The 16,785-nt window shown below is 41.9% G+C and overlaps 1 protein-coding gene across 2 annotated transcripts in view; it reads right to left on the reverse strand.

Annotated features, from left to right (window-relative positions):
- Window positions 1–177: 177 nt before the first annotated feature.
- RAB37 (RAB37, member RAS oncogene family) overlaps window positions 178–16,785 on the reverse strand; it is a gene marked incomplete at its 5' end in the record, with an annotated part of 32,265 nt that continues 15,657 nt past the window's right edge. For both annotated transcript variants that reach the window (XM_083353149.1, XM_083353148.1), the window contains 6 exons: window positions 178–6,022; window positions 6,820–6,896; window positions 7,200–7,256; window positions 12,439–12,504; window positions 15,358–15,410; window positions 16,133–16,199. In XM_083353149.1, coding sequence (XP_083209275.1) covers window positions 5,917–6,022; window positions 6,820–6,896; window positions 7,200–7,256; window positions 12,439–12,504; window positions 15,358–15,410; window positions 16,133–16,199 — 426 coding nt within the window. In that variant the 3' untranslated portion in view covers window positions 178–5,916. The remainder of the gene's footprint in view (window positions 6,023–6,819; window positions 6,897–7,199; window positions 7,257–12,438; window positions 12,505–15,357; window positions 15,411–16,132; window positions 16,200–16,785) is intronic.

The raw sequence follows: 16,785 nt of genomic DNA on the forward strand, positions 1-16,785 counted from the left end.
ATGATTTAAACTCCTGGGTCAGAGAATATAAATCAGATTGACTAAGGTGAAATAGGGAAGACCTTTTGGCCTTTTTGTTTAAACCCTTCCTATAAATCAAAAACCATGTTTCTTCTTGTTCAGAAAGAGATGCATGAGAGATTATGTGTTTCACTAAAAGTGAGATAGACTGTTCTCAGAAAACCTTACCAGGATCAAATCTGACTAGGTCTTGGATGTAAAACTATCCAGGAATAGCCTAGGAAGTCAAAGATGAAAGTGTTGGCAAACCACGTGTGGATTGTCAAGAAAAATACAGGACATGTTCATGAAGTCACCAAGAATCAAGTTTGACTTGAAGAAGACTTAACCTTTGAGGAATTTTGTCTGCACTTAACATAGGTCCACCAAGTGAGTTCCTGCTAAAGCTTATGCAGAGTTAGCTCATTGCTTCAGATTCTTATTGCATTTTATCATATAACTAGTATCCAATCTAATTTGCTGCTTCTTGACATATGTCTCTTCTTATGAGATCCCTGATTGCTAAGGAAGGTCACAGTAAGAGGACTTAGCCTCTCAGTTGGTTTGAATAGGTAATATCTACAGCAGGCGTGTCAAACTGCCACGGGCCGGATGCATCACCCCAAAACCGTGCCCACCCCATTGCCGGTAATGGGGAAAAAGTCGCTATACGTTGCATGACGTCACATGATGTTGCGAGTTTGACATGCCTGCTGTACAGTATTCAACTATCCACATAACAGATGAAACAAATACTTACATTTTATTCAAATTTTTAATAAACTGTTTATGAGTTACTATGATATCATTGTCATTAAAACTAATCAACAGCCGGGTAGTAAGGGTTGAATTTATACATTGCTGCAGTATTTTTGGTATTTCTGCTTGGCAAAAAATGCTTGAAGAGTTACCAGAGATCTGGGCTACAAAAATTTGAATTACCTCTAGAACAGCGGTTCCCAAACTTTACTATACCCCGCACTCCTAGAACACTTCTGATATATTCTTGCACCCCTTACAAAAGTAATACCTGGTTATGCATATATGTGCTATAAATTTGAAACTTCTAAACCCAAATTTTCGCACCCCTTAGAACAGGGGTCAGTAACCTGAAACAGTGAAAGAGCTACTCAGAACCGGTTCCCTCACAAAAGGAAAAACTGGGAGCCGCAAAAAATGTGTGTGCATGTGCGTACATGCGCGCATGTGCAGAACAGAGTTTGACTGAAAAGTGGAGCCAAGGCGAGATATGCACCTACCCTGCATATTTGAATTGATTGGTTGAACTTTTTTAGTCCCAGTTTTTTTTTTGGACTGCACATGGCAGAGGACAGGGAGCCACAGGAGATGGCTGAAAGAGCCGCATGTGGCTCCGGAGCCATGGGTTGCAGACCTGTGCCCTAGAATATCGTCTTGCATTCCCAGGGGGTGCAAACACCTCCTCCACAAAGAAAGAAATATTTAAGAGTTTTCTGTGTTTGCTATTTGCTGGTTGCCCAGAATATTGTAGCCCTATAAGACAAAACTCTTGAAAAAAATGTTTTGTGTGTTCCTTTGAGGATACGATCTTCATTGGTCTCATACAAGTAGTCTACAAGTGGGACTCTAATTTCTACTAAGCAAGGCAGTTGTTAAGTGAGTCACATCCAATTTTACAACAGTTAAGTGAATCACTACAGTTGTTAGGTGAATCACACAATTGTTAATCGAATCCAACGTCTTGATTGACTTTGCTTCTCAGAAGACGTGTCACAGTTGGTGATCACATGACGCCGGAATGCTGCAATTGTTGTTAAGTACAGTCTACTGCTTAAGTACCTGAATTTTGATCACGTAACCATGGGGATGCTGCTACAGTTGTTAAGGACTGGCCATATCACTTTTTTCAGTGCTGTTGTAATTTCTAATTTTCACTAAATGAATGACTGCAATTTGAAGACTATCTGTAGTGTTCTACAACCATGAGAGGGAGGAAGTTTCTCAAGTCCGGCACTTACATTCAGAGACTAGTAGAATTTATCCCAAATCTAAAGAGTATTTCATCAAAAGAAATCTTGACAGCAGTGTTTTTGTAAAAAACAAATGCAGAAATGTATCAAGGTCTTTCTTTCAAGCAAATTGATGAACTGAACATAAATCCTTTTCAAAGTAAGAATTAATTTCCTTTATTTTATAGGGGATATTAGGATTATAAAGCTGTATAGAATTATCTATAATTTATTTGTAACTGCCCTTCAAAAACAGATTTCCTCAGAGTAGTTCACAACAAAGCCAAAGACATCAAAGTACAGATCAACCTTTTTTTTGCCAAGAATCTGTTGTACAATAAAATGCTCTAATCCGCATTCTTCACTTCCCCTTTTAATTCTTTGGAAAATTGATCCCTCTAATGGCTGGTGAATCAGGCAGAAAGATTTGTTATACAAACAGTGCAGAAAGGAAATTTAACAACAAAAACAAAGGAGGGAGCTTACATGTCTCTCCTGTTCCAATGTATGGCCATACAATCTTATTTGTCACGACACCCATTTATTACTCATTCAGATAATGATTAGCATTATAGCTACTTACAAGGAATAAGACTTTATCTGTAGGTAATTCTTAACCATGTAATCATATTTCTTTCTAGAATTCCTCTTTTTATTATTCTCAAATTAAGGCGCAGACAGTGGATAAGGCTTATTTTAAGATATATTATCCAGTTGTCAGAAAATATATAGTACAGAAATGAAAGTGCTGGTCTATAATACTTACTATTCTGTAAGAGTTTCTCCAAGGTTTAGGCAACAGCCTTAACCCAACATTGCTACCTGAGATTCTTTGAATTGGAGCAGGGAGTAGACCAAGTGGTACCCAAGACATCTACCATGTTGGACGCTACCACTTGGTGGATGCTTTTTTTTTTTAAAAAAGAAAAAAGCCCTGCCATTGCAAAACAATGCAACGTCAATGCAGCTTCAAACATAGCATTTATTTGCCACAATACCTTCAGGCCTGCAAAGGTATAGATCAGCTCGGTAACTTTGCAAACGGGATCTGAGCAAGGCAACCGATTCTTAAAAACAAAATTCCAAATGTGCGGAGGACACAAAGAATTGTCTATTTCTGTTATACAGCCTACATTTATTGGGTCACAATTGTGCAGGTCTGTTAATGATTTTAACATGGAAACAGCTGAAAAAGCACTTGTGCCTTTCCACGCACATTAAAGAAGAGAGCTGAATTTCTGATCGGAGAAAAAAGGATGAGCAGATCCAGGAAAGGACATCATGATGATGGTGGTGGTGGTGATGGTGGCGATATTCTTTTCCCCATAACATTGTTCCTTTTCTTGATCTCAAGGTCCCTAGGCATGTGCAAAGTTCTGCAAAGACCATGCATTTGCCAGAGCCCAGCGCTGGACACCCAGGAAAGGTGCAGGCAATGTGAAACTATGCTCTGTTTTGCTGGAGTCTGTTTCCCTCCCTTAAATCCTGGCACTCTTGCTGTTGTTTTTTCTGAGAAACTCTGCATGCTGCCAGGGCAACAAATATGTGCTAGGAAGAGCTCTCTTTCACAGATAAGGCTTCCATTTCTTGCCACAATGCTCCCTGCACCTGCCTCATATAACATATAAGGAGCATGGCTGGCTACAGATAGCTCCTGCCTAACCCATGCTGATTAAAGGAACCAGGAAGTGGGAGGGGGTGTTTACATTGTGTTAGGAATGATAAGTAAGAGTAACCTCAAGTTTTGGAACTTTAGAAAGGAAAAAAGAAAAAGAAAAAAAAACTTAAAAGGAGGTTTAAAAAGAAACCAAAGGCCACTGTGCTATGCCAGATCTCCAAAGATCAATCAATCTACACCAGAGTCCCCAACCCTGGGCCATGGCCCACCCCTGGGCCTTGAGCTCTTCGGTACCAGGCTGCAGAAGTGGCGGGTGAGCGCGTATTTTGCCATTGTTCATCCCCAACTTGCGTGAACAGCAGGCGAGCGCACGCACTCCATTTGCGCGAGCGGTGGGTGTCCATGCCCACCACTTATGCAAACAGAGCTGTGCGCAAGTGCACACGTGCATGTTTGCCTACCGCTCACATGGAACTATCCCCCTCCCCCCCCTCCACTAGTCTGCAAAGCTGAAAAGTTTGGAGAACTCTGATCTAGACACATTCCACTAGCTGCTTACTTCCAGAAGCAGGGGAGAAGAAAAAACAGCTGTGAGATAGGTGACGAGTTAAATTTGTGAGGAAAATTCAAGTTGAAATGCATTGCACGGTGTGGTGTATCTGAACATGGGCAGACAAAACCTGGCATTTGGTCTTGGATATTTCTCTTTGCTGTCTCAGCCTAATATCAAAGCATTCCTGAATCATCACAGACTGTTCCCGGGCCCTAGCCTCACCCACCCAATCATTTCCCCCCCCCTCTCCCTTGCATCTAAATGCAGTCAACCAGTTTATATGTTAGCCCTCTCTGCCTTACTGGCTGGAGGAAGGGCACCCCAACTTCTTCCTCCCTCCTAGAAAGAAGTCTGCAAACTAATCTGGTTGAGATTGCCCTACTATTTGAACAGCTGTTGGCAACGTCTGGCAATAACCTGCCAACCCAATGGAAAGAGATGCAGCAAGGTAGAGAAAGGGCAGAAGAATCACTGAATCCCACCCAGAGCCAACTCACTATGGAGAAATCCTACTGCAACCCAGCGTGACAGTCTTCTCATCTGGGGACGACATGCTTCTTTATATATTTATAGGCTGCCAAGGCACGCAGCTTTCCCTGGATTGCATCTGTTGGTTTGAATGTACGTGATTGGGTGTTCTGGAACGAGGAACAACGGAGAAACATCCAGCCCGCTCAAAATGACATGTGCTTATAAAACATGGTTATGTGAAAAGAAATGAGCCTACTTCAAACATAAATTTTCCCCCTCCAGAACTTTTTGGATCGAGTGCTTGATAATAATTATAGAAAGATTCACTTCTGAAGAATCCCAAGATGTGCTTGTAAGAAGGGACCCAAAACTCAGAGGAGCCACCACTTCACGTATATATACACGTACGTATATCCTGATTGTTTTCTGAAGAAACAAACTCAGAAGCAGGCTTGTTCATCCAAAGAGCAGATGCTAGAGCTTTCTGGCCTGTTACACCAGCATGCTGGCTTTTCTTTTTCCCAAATGGTCTTTTATTGCACCTTCCGAAAAACACAGTCAACTTTCTAACACTTTCCTTTGTTTATGGCCATAAAAAATATAGCGGTCTCTCTCTGCCCCCACCTAACTCCAGTCAGCAGCATTCTCTTGACGTTTCAGCCAGGACAAAAGACAAACTTAGACCCTGGAGTCCTTTCCTTCAGCCAAGGGAGGAAGGGAGGAGAAGCAAAAGGCCCTCTTTGCAGGATCTTTGGGTGTGGGCAGCAGGAAAGGCCAGAGGTCAAAGGAAATCTGTCTGCTTTTACTTTACTGAATATTTCTGCTGGTTTCAGTATTCCTACAAACCATGGCTTTTTAGGGCAATACACTCAATTAACCTTTTTTAAATTATTTTATCTAAAGGTCTCCCGTGGCCTTTGAAAGAGAGACCTTCCCGGTGAACCCTCCCTCTTTCTACAAGGCAAAGAGCAGGGCTGTAGGAGTCAAAAGAAAGCTTGATTTCCTTCGGTGTGGGCAATACCTTTCCTCTTACCAGCAAAGGATAGGCCTGAGTAATACTATAGAACATGATTGCCTTTGTATACTTTCACACATGCATTCTTAACTCTTCCTTCACATCCACACGTGGCAACCAAGAACAGACATATACAGTTCTTACGTACAGGATTCTCTAAAAAGTAATGTCTTTGGAGTAGATTCCCCCAAATTTCATTCGTTCCCTGTATCTCCTGTGTAGCCCTCTGCTCCTTGGTCTCTTCAGCGGTAGACCTTAGCGTCTTCTTCCTTCAGAAAAAGGTACAGCAGTTGGAGCGCCTCTTCTCCGACTCAATGTAGTCATGGATTTGAAACCTGGGTTCATCCAGCTGCTTCACAGCTCGCTGCTTGATCTCTCTGGAAACGAAAGAGTCAAAACACTGCTCAGACGTTATTTCCAAAAAAAAAAAAAAAGGAACTTTCCTCCCAGAGAAATGTTTTCCTGGACTTCTACGGTAGGAGAAGATTTCATCTTTCTTAAAATACAATACTCGGGAGTAAGCATGTGAATGTCTACCCCCACCTCTGCCCCGAAATAGATGCAACTCCCAACTCCTTCCCAGTCTGCTGTGACCTCGAAAACCAGCTACAGTACACCATTTCTTGGATGTTTCGTTTCAACACAAAGATTACAAAGAGTTCCAGAGAACACATCAAATTGCGTAAGTGGGCAGCAAAAGGGGAGAAAAAAAAATATTGGTGAGATGTTTGTGAACCATCCAAGAAAAAAAAAAGTGTTAAGAGAGGGAGATGGATGAAATCTCACTGAAAACTTCACAAAGGTATGTAATTTTGGTTGCCCCATTTAACACTTCTGCCAAGGGATTGAATTATGGATTATGGGATCTGATAATGGGATACTTGTGAGAATTCCTTACATTTTTTAAAGCTGAGCCTTATTTGGTCTCACCTCAGATAGCCTTTTCTTAACCAATTCTCTTGGGTTTCCCCTCCTTCCCAAATTCTCCTGATGTTTTGAAAGCTCATTCCTACCAGTCCCACCAGGATGGCCAGCTGGTCTGGATTTTACTATCCAAAACATCTTAAGGCATCAGCCTTTGAGTCTGGGGAGGGCTTGATAAAATGAAAGCAAGAAGGCTCAACATCTTCTCCCAATGCTGTTATAATCCCAGGGATTGCAGCCTGTTACTCACTTTGCAATGGCCAGAAATGCCAATTCCACATTCATACCAGTCTTGGCACTAGTCTCCATGAAAGGCACTCCATATTCCTGGAATGAAAACAGAGCAGAAAAAGTGGCAACATCTTGCCAGCAAACCTGATGAATCTTTTTTAACGTTCCTGTGCTGGAACCTTAAAAATAGCCCTGGAAACTTAAATATACAAATTTGTAATCCCAAAGAGGAGGTGGATTTGGTTCAGTTAAGAAGATAATTCAGGATGCTATCTGCTCTGCATTAAGGGGAGGAGATGCTTGCCAATACAGATGGCTTTTTCTGAAATTAGACAGAAAGCTTGGGTCAACTACTCCAGCTATGCTGTGAGACAGTCACACTTGGACCTGTTCACTTACCCTGGCTAAGGATTCCCCATCTTCTGTTCTGATAACTCGCTCACTGCTCATGTCAGCCTGCCGATAGAAAGACAGTAAGGGTGGGGAAGAGCTGAAGCATGCATAATCAGGAGATGCCTTAGCAGTGTTTTTCTATCTGGGGGGATTAAAAATGGAGACAAAATAAACATTTTTAAATATCCTAGGTAGAAGATAGGTTCTCCCCTAAAACACCCACCTTAGCCTCACTCTGCTTCATCTATCTATCTATCTATCTATCTATCTATCTATCTATCTATCTATCTATCTATCTATCTATCTATCTATTTGTATGGCCGCTCTGGGCAACTAACAGCACATAAAAACACCATAAAGGTAAAGGTTCCCCCGCACACGCGTGCTAGTCGTTTCCGACTCTAGGGTCCGGTGCTCATCTCCGTTTCAAAGCCGAAGAGCCAGCGTTTGTCCGAGGACGTCTTCATGGTCATGTGGCCGGCATGACTAGATGCCAAAGGCGCATGGAATGCTGTTACCTTCCCACCGTAGTGGTCCCTATTTTTCTACTTGCACTTTTACATGCTTTCGAACTGCTAGGTTGGCAGAAGCTGGGACGAGTAACAGGCTCTCACTCTGTTACGCGGCACTCGGGATTCGACCCGCCAAACTTCGACAAGCTCAGCATCCTAACCCACTGAGCCACCGTGTCCCTAAAAACACCATACAACAATCTATAACAATAAATTATGCATAAATAATTGACAACTGAGGTAAATTGCCAATGAAGCAAAAGCAAAACAATCTACTGCATAGTAGGTTCTATCACTGGTAAATGACTCCCAAATCATTTTGTGTTCAGGAAGAGTGAAAGCCTACCTTCTGCCAGGATTTTAATGCTTTCCTTTATTTTGTTATTTTTTGAAAGTTTGAAGGTTATGTTTTGGTTATGCCATTGTTCTGCTTTCAGTTGCATTTGCTGTTCAATTTTACATTGTAAATTGCCTTGATTCTCAGAGAGAAAGAAAAGTAAGCTATCAATATATTTCTAAATAAATAAAGGTTTGGTTAGGCTTGGGTTTGGTTTTAAGCCATTCAGAAAACTAGGCCTTCCTGTGCAGCATTGAAGCAGCGTAGACATTTGTAGGCCAGAGAGGAAGGAGAGATAACCACAAAGGTTTCTGCCAACAGGAAAGGCATGAGATGGGGGACATCCACATTTGGGAGCATAAAGGAGCTCCGGGATCAGTCCTGACATGTTTTTCTCCCAGATCTTCCTGTGGCAACAGTGGACACCGTTATGGAACCTTGCTTGTTCCAGTATGGCAAAAAAAAGTATGTTATTTCCGAATTGAACTTATCTTCTGGTGCTTGGCTTGGACACATTCTGATATTCCAAGGCTGGTCAGTTGTTGGCCTTTTCAGCTGTGGGTGCCTCTGCTTTGAGGGCTGATGGATGGGGGTGGCGGGGAAAGGGAGTGTCGTAAATTGTCTCACGGTTCCAGGGCAATTCCAGAGGTATGAAGCTACAGATTCAGAGTGCCTCCTGCTGGCTCACTTTGGTCAGCAAAGAGGCACGCTACAAAAACCCATCAAAGGATTTTCCTGCATACCTTATCTTCAATATTATTATTACCACCACCACAACCACCCAAAAATCAATTGATTTTTTTTAATGAAATGTTGGACCCAATTAAAGAATTTTTCCTTGTTTATTTTCTGTTTTCTATACTTAAGGCCACGAGTTGCATAATTCTACCCTATAGTATGTGCCACCCAATGCTGTCTCATCTAAACTATGTCATGAATTGATGGCTGTTTCTCAAACTGCATTTTGAAATCATGCCCCGAAGAACAGTCATTGCACCTAGAGCCATCAGACATGGGCTGCAAAATTTCAGATGGTCACAAGGTGGCAATAAGGAGTTAGTAATTTCTGTGTCTCTTGATGACCTGCTGGATCTGATAAGCCTACAGGTACAACCATTCCGACGGATGGCAAAATAGCTTATAGCCACCCCTGCCATGTAGTCATTATTTGCTAGCTTTTCTAGGAGCAGAAACATAGTACCAGTATATCTGCTCTAATCAGTGAAAACAAGGCAGTGGAAACAATGGTGAGATCTGTTCTTATGCTGGGAGAAAAAACACTCCATGGAGTGAGGGTGGAGGTTCGCCTCTTGAGCTTGTGAGGTTGGTTTCCAAATGTTTTGTTACCAGGCTAGGTAACTTCTTCAGCTGAGTTTAGGGGCTGTCAGTGTCGGTGTTCTTCTGCTTATAAGGGCTTCTGTGGTCAGTAGGTCTTGTGATGGGGAAGTCTTGTCAAGTGAGGGTCATGTCAGGTGAGGGTTTTTGTGATGGGTCTTGTGATGGGGTCACATCAAGTGAGGGTCTTGTGGTGGGTCTTATGATGGGTCAGAAGCCCTTAAAAGCAGGACACCGACACTTACTTCCCCTAAATTCTGCTGAATATGTTACCTAGCCCAGTAACAAAGCCAACCTATAACTCAAAGAATGAACCTGCACCCTCATCCTCCACCTGAGCTACAGATATTCACCATTATTGCGCTCCATGGAGTGCCCAAATCCAAAGATGACTCCTCAGCAAAATGCCTGGGTGCTCCACCTCCCCCTATCTGGCCTTTGCCTCGGCACACTATTTTCCCCTAATTTATTCTTTCCTCACCTAACTCTAGGGATGTTTTTCTCCTTTATTTCTTTTCCTGAAGAGTTGGGCACTCTAGTAGAGCATCACTGATGCTCAGCATGTTGATTTCATCAGAATGGCCCTGCGTCGCCTTTGTTTTATGTCAGGAACAAGGGCTGCTTCCTCAGCATCATCCTCTGTCTCTTGGAATGTGGTTTGGCAAATAATAATAATAATAAAAAAGCTATGATGCCAACGGCATATGGGGGCCCTACAGACTGTGAAGCCTGAGATCTGTATCTGGTGATCCAACACTTTCTCCCTCACATCTGGCCTCTGAGCATCTAATGACTGTAGACTGGTGGGGGGGGGAGAGGTCTGCTAGCAGTTTTTATTTTAAAAAAATATCCAGTTTTGTCTTATATAAACCATGGTTGATATTTTTAAAACCAACAATTGCACATTGTCTTTTTGAGAGCAAATGATGTGATACTTATTGACCCTCTGACACAACGCAGGAGTTGTGTGAAATGACCCCGGGTCTCATGGAATGAGGTAATTAAGGCTTATGTCGTACATCTAACTGGAGCTCTCATTCCTTTTAAAGGGGGAAAAAATGGGAAAGAAGCCATTTGTTTGGGTGACTTCATGGATTTAAATCAAAGCACTCAGAAAGCCAACGTGTTTTTGTATGTGTATGAGTGTATAAATATATTCAGCTAAGCCTCTTTCAAATAAGCCAAGCCTAAGCTCTATTTCCCATTCATGGGCATAAAATTTCAATTTCCTGGAAGGGGAGCAAGGGCAGAGTGCAGTTGAATAATAGGGGTCAAAAAACCTTTTCATATAGCTGTGAAAATTCAAAACAATAGAAAAGGTGCATAAGTCAATTTAGTACTTTCATTTATTTCTTGGTATGATTGTATCTCACCTTTATTATTTTTGCAAATAAGGTGGCAAACATATCCAATTTCCTCCTCCTCCTCCCTTCCCCAGAACAGCCCTATGAAGTGGGTTGGACCAAGAGAGAGTGACTGGCCCCAAAGTCACCCAGCTACCCTTCACAGCTAAGCAGGAGTAGAATTCACAATCTCTTGGTTTCTAACCCGGTGTCTTAATCCCTAGGCCAAACTGGCCCTTGGAGAGTTGGAGGACCACATCATTTGAATGAAACAAGGGTGCCTTAATGGAATATGCTTTGCTGAGCTGGTGCTTGCAGGAATTTGATGACCCTAGTTGGCTTGGCAGCCCATTTAAAAAGGGGGCTCCAGGGAATCCTGGGAAAGTACAAGCACTGTTGCTTCCCTGAAGTGCCCATCTATGTTCTCAGTAGTCCAAGGGTTGGCAAGTCTGCTTTGGTGTTATTATCTGTCCCACTATTCTTGGGAACCATCTTGCTCAGAAAACAATCTAATGTCATCCTGCATTATCTAGGATATATTTGGTCTGAGAAAAAGAAATGTCCCAAGTCTTATATTTATAGAGCCTTGGTGGAGCAGTGGGCTAATGCCTCCTTAAGTAACACCAGCTGCCTGCAATTATTGCAGGTTCGCATCCCACCAGGCTCAAAGTTGACTCAGCCTTCCATCCTTCCGAGGTAGGTAAAATGAGGACCCAGATTGTTGGGGGCAATAAGCTGACTTTGTAATAATGCCGCTTGGGGTGTGTGTGAAAGCCCTAATAAGCAGGCATATACATAGAATGAAGGCTACTGCTAAGCTTGTAAGCCGCCCTGAGTCTTCGGAGAAGGGCGGGATATAAATGGAATTAAAATAAAAAAATGAAAAATAAAAATATTTCATGCCTGTTTGGCTCCACTGGTTGAAAAAAAAATGCTTTGATCCCATGTCTTCTAGAAATGTTATTTCATGCATTTTGATTTTCTGCTAATGCTTTGGAATAAGCCTCTGCAAATCATTCCACAAGCTGATTTCCAGCAACTCTTCCAAGGGAAATGTCACCTGTGAAGCCTCCCAACAGGTGAGCTAAGCTAGCAAGCCACTCCTTTGCAGCTTTCAAGGACTGGATTCAAATCACCTTGTTGAAAGACTGCACAGATCTGCTGCAGAACTATTGTTTGCTTGTTTATTTATTTAGTAAATGCCGCCCATCTCTCTATCCAAAGTCACTCTGGGTAGCTTACAATGCCATGAAAGCATATAAATAATATTTATTTATAAATAAATATAATTCTCAGCAAGGTTAGAAAACTGCATCTGATCTACTGAAAAGTTGGAGACTATAACATGCAAAGCAACTGAGAAATAAATAGCAGTCCCAAGAAAACTCATAATGTAACCCCAAGAGTAGGAAGCCTCTTCATGCACTAGCCATAAAGCAGAAGTGGGATGAAAAATTCCTTTGTAAAAGGGATGGGGAATTTATGACTCTCCAAATGTTGCTGTACTGCAAGTTAACTCTGCTGACTTGGGTTTGTAGTTCAAGAACCCCAGAAAGATCCAAGTTTTTCCCTCTTGGGTTATGAGCTGATCACAGCAGGCAATTAAGCAAAGCACACTATGATTAAACATTTCTCACAAGGAGACTATTAAGGGTCAAAAAAGTTAGAAAGTGTCTGCAGGATGCCACAAATTTATCTTCCCATCCAAAGTTACATACCTTATTACCTAGAAGCATGATAACCACATCCTTTTGGGCATATTCATGGATTTCTGTGAGCCAAGCCTGCAAGGGAATGTTGAATGTGATGAGATGAAACATAGCTGAGAAGAAATACCAAACATCAAGACCTGACTGAGTTCACTCATCCTGTCCTGCCATCTTGTTGCTTGTTTGCCTTTAGCGCACAGCAATTTTATCAGCTCAGCCACTGTGATTTGTAAATCTCGGCTTACAGGTGAAACTCGAAAAATTAGAATATCGTGCAAAAGTTCATTTATTTCAGTAATGCAACTTAAAAGGGGAAACTAATATATGAGATAGACTCATTACATGCAAAGCAAGATAGTTCAAGCCGTGATTTGTCATAATTGTGATGATTATGGCTTACAGCTCATGAAAACCCCAAATCCACAATCTCAGAAAATTAGAATATTACATGCAATCAATAAAACAAGGAGTGTACATAGAACAATATCGGACCTCTGAAAAGTATAAGCATGCATATGTACTCAGTACTTGATTTGGGCCCTTTTTGCAGCAATTACTGCCTCAACGCGGCGTGGCATGGAAGCTATCAGCCTGTGGCACTGCTGAGGTGTTATGGAAGGCCAGGATGCTTCAATAGCGGCCTTCAGCTCTTCTGCATTGTTCAGTCTCATGTCTCTCATCTTTCTCTTGGCAATGCCCCATAGATTCTCTATGGGGTTCAGGTCAGGCGAGTTTGCTGCCCAATCAAGCACAGTAATCCCACGGTCATTGCACCAGTTTTTGGTGCTTTTGGCAGTGTGGGCAGGTGCCAAGTCCTGCTGGAAAATGAAGTCAGCATCCCCATAAAGCTCGTCTGCGGAAGGAAGCATGAAGTGCTCCAAAATCTCCTGGTAGATGGCTGTGTTGACCAACACCAGCAGATGACATGGCTCCCCAAATCAACACAGACTGTGGAAACTTCACACTGGACTTCAAGCATCTTGCAGTGTGTGCCTCTCCATTCTTCCTCCAGACTCTGGGTCCTTGGTTTCTAAATGAGATGCAAAAGTTGCTCTCATCAGAAAAGAGGACTTTGGACCACTGAGCAACAGACCAGGTCTGTTTTTCTTTAGCCCAGGTAAGACGCTTCTGACGTTGTTTGTTGTTCAGGAGCGGCTTGACAAGAGAAATACGACATTTGAAGCCCATGTCCAGGATCCATCTGTGTGTGGTGGCTCTTGATGCACTGACTCCAGCCTCAGTCCACTCCTTGTGAAAGTCTCCAACAGTCTTCCCCATGATTGTGATTGTGATTCCTACTGAACCAGACTGAGAGACCATTTAAAGGCTCAGGAACCCTTTGCAGGTGTTATGGCTTAATTAGCTGATTAGAGTGGGACACTTTGAGCCTAGAATATTGCACCTTTTCACAATATTCTAATTTACTGAGATTGCATTACTGAAATAAATGAACTTTTGCACGATATTCTAATTTTTTGAGTTTCACCTGTATGTCTTACTGTGTTGTGTGAACCTGATTAAATATGTGGCTTGCTCAGTGTAGCACAATTAAGCAATCCGTGGTTTAGTGCAGTTTCTGAACCCAGCCACTGAATTACATGAGCTCTCAGCATTTAAGCAGGGAAGAGATAGGCCAAATCCTCTTGCTCTGATAAGAAGAAACTCAAATAATCCTCAGGATGTTCCAAGGAAGACCTCTTAGTCTCACACAGTTTTGGATTGATCCTGGAAGGACAGTGCTCTACGGTCCCTTTTGGCAATTGAGCCAGTTTTGCATCAGATGGGCTGTGGCTTGGGGAGCAGTTTCCAATTAGAAGAAACTTTAAAATTACACCCATTTCCTAGACCTCCCATAATCCCCACAGAGCTTAAGGTACCAGAGTTCCATGCTGTCCTTAGAGCTGTCTACTTGACCAAGGAGGCAGACATTTCTCAGATCTCCTATCAAGTAACTAGACCCATTTTCCAAAATATCATTCAGCCTAAAGTAGGACAAGGATCAGGAACAGAGTCCCATCCGGACACCCATTTCTGTAATCTCCTTAGCCATCAGCTCTTGACTGCTCAGCATTTTGTGCATGCTGGCTATTAGAATTGCAAAGTATTTCAAAATTTATTCTGAAGGTTTGGAGCAGGAATGTGGCAGCTATATGGAAGTGCCTATATATTCCTGACAACCAATTGCAAATAATATGAAATACATATGGATACCTCTTCTTGTATTTAGCCTGATTTTCCCTTTTCTTCTTCATCTCCCCCCTGAGAACTTGCAGTCTGCTAGTTCTTTGGGGCAGGGATGTTTTTGTGAAGTGTAAAGCACAGAGATATAACACATATTCCTATGCCAAGTAAAGTTTATATCAGTACTGTCCAGTTTTATCTGACTCTAGGGGGCGCTGCTCATCTCCATTTCTTAGCCAAGGCAGCCAGCACTATTTGAAGACATTTCCATGGTCATGTGTCTGGCATGACTATATGCCGAAGTGCATGGAACATTGTTACCTTCCCACTGAAGTGGTACCTATTTATCTAGTCACATTTGCATGCTTCTGAACTGCTAAGTTGGCAGGAGCTAGGGCAAGTAACAGGCGCTCACACAGCGCTCGGGTCTCGAACTTGGGCTGTCAGCTTTTCAGCCAACTAGCCCAACATGTTTAACCACTGAGCCATTGCGCCTCCTGCCAGTACTGAGTTATTGAAAATACTTTATTCCCATCTTTTAAAATTCTTGGCTTTTCAAGTGCAGGTGATCCTTTTTGTCTCTTTGCTGATTTCTGTACAGCCCAGTGCATTTGGACAGAGACACAAGAACACCTCAAACCAGGATATGTTTACTAATCAGATTACAACTTTAGCTTGCTGTTTGACTCCTGTGTGAGCAAGGGCTGGAGGACCATCTTGAATCAACAGTAGGCATGAAATACCCACCCGAATACTGTCAAAGGAGACTTTGTTGGTGATGTCATAAAGGAGGAGAAGAGCTGGAAAAGAAAGAGAAATATGTGTTGTTCGATGATTTTGTAATTTTCTAAAATTATCAAGCTATTAAGCACACATGGGGCCACACAGATCAATTCAAACTATGAATCCCTCTCTCCTGAACTTGGATTATCTAAATGTGTTGATAATCTCCATCCACAGGCACTTTCCCACCCTTGCTCAACAAATATCTGTTTGATGGAAGACTGTGCGGTTTAAATGTAACATTGATTATACACAAGTCATAGCTGTACCAGCCATTCTCAATGTAGTGCCTATGAGATGCATCGGTTTTCAATTCTCGTGCATTTCTGGGAAGATACAAAGATGAAGGGAAAGACATGAGCTATGTTGTAAATATGGTAGGATGCAGACAAAACAGAAAACCTCTTTTTGTTTTGAGCTTGATACAAAATAATCCCCTTAAAGCGTTCCATTGAAATATTCAGAGTTGGTTTCTTCTCGTTCTTAACAAACCTTACTTCACACAAATGTTTTGTTTTAAGCTTGGAACACTCCAAAAGGCCATTTCAAACTCAAAATATTGCGCACTGCTAATATATAGAACAATATAGATTGTACTATATATAAAATATAGAACAATATATCAAACAACGGCTTTATCACTTGGTATTAGATCTGAGCAATGAAAGATCTACTCCGTTTATCACCCCAACTCTGATTCAATCTGAGATGAAGGAAGGCAGCATTCTAGAGCACCAACCTTGTGCGTCACGATAGTACGCGTGTGTTACACTCCGGAACCTTTCCTGACCGGCCGTGTCCCAAATCTGCAATAAGGCAAAGACAGAAAACCAAGGAAACAGTCTTCATTGTATTCCATTAGAGAGGCCCAGATGTGAAACAAACATTAGTGCAAGTAAAATTCACAGACACTACGTGCAAAATGATATTCTTGGATAGTTCTCTGAATTATATCTGTTTAGAACCAAGATAGTTCTTCCAAATAAGAGAATAAAAATGAACTATATGGTAGCACTTACAAAAGTCAATTCAGCATATGGAAGTGACGATGCAAATGTAAAAGACTTGAATGCAATTATATCATAGATCCAATAGGATTTTTTTTATCCAGAAATGTGCAAATAAATAACTTATTTCACAGTCTCAGATCCACACCATCAATACCAACGGTTCGTATACAACTATGGCTATGCAATGCATTGAATTAAATTGAATTTGGAAAAAATGTTTCAGAACTTACAGGTATGCAAATATAGCCCCTGTCTCACAGAAAAAGACATGACTGGGCTGAAGACTTGTAGACAGATGCTGCATTTGTATCCCTGTGAACTCCGAAGCACTTTTTTTGGAACTGAATGTGAAATGCTGCACATCCCTGCTCTGCAGGCTTCA

The sequence above is a fragment of the Vipera ursinii genome (assembly GCF_947247035.1).
Source record: "Vipera ursinii genome assembly, chromosome: 2".
Classification (NCBI taxonomy): Eukaryota; Metazoa; Chordata; class Lepidosauria; order Squamata; family Viperidae; genus Vipera; species Vipera ursinii.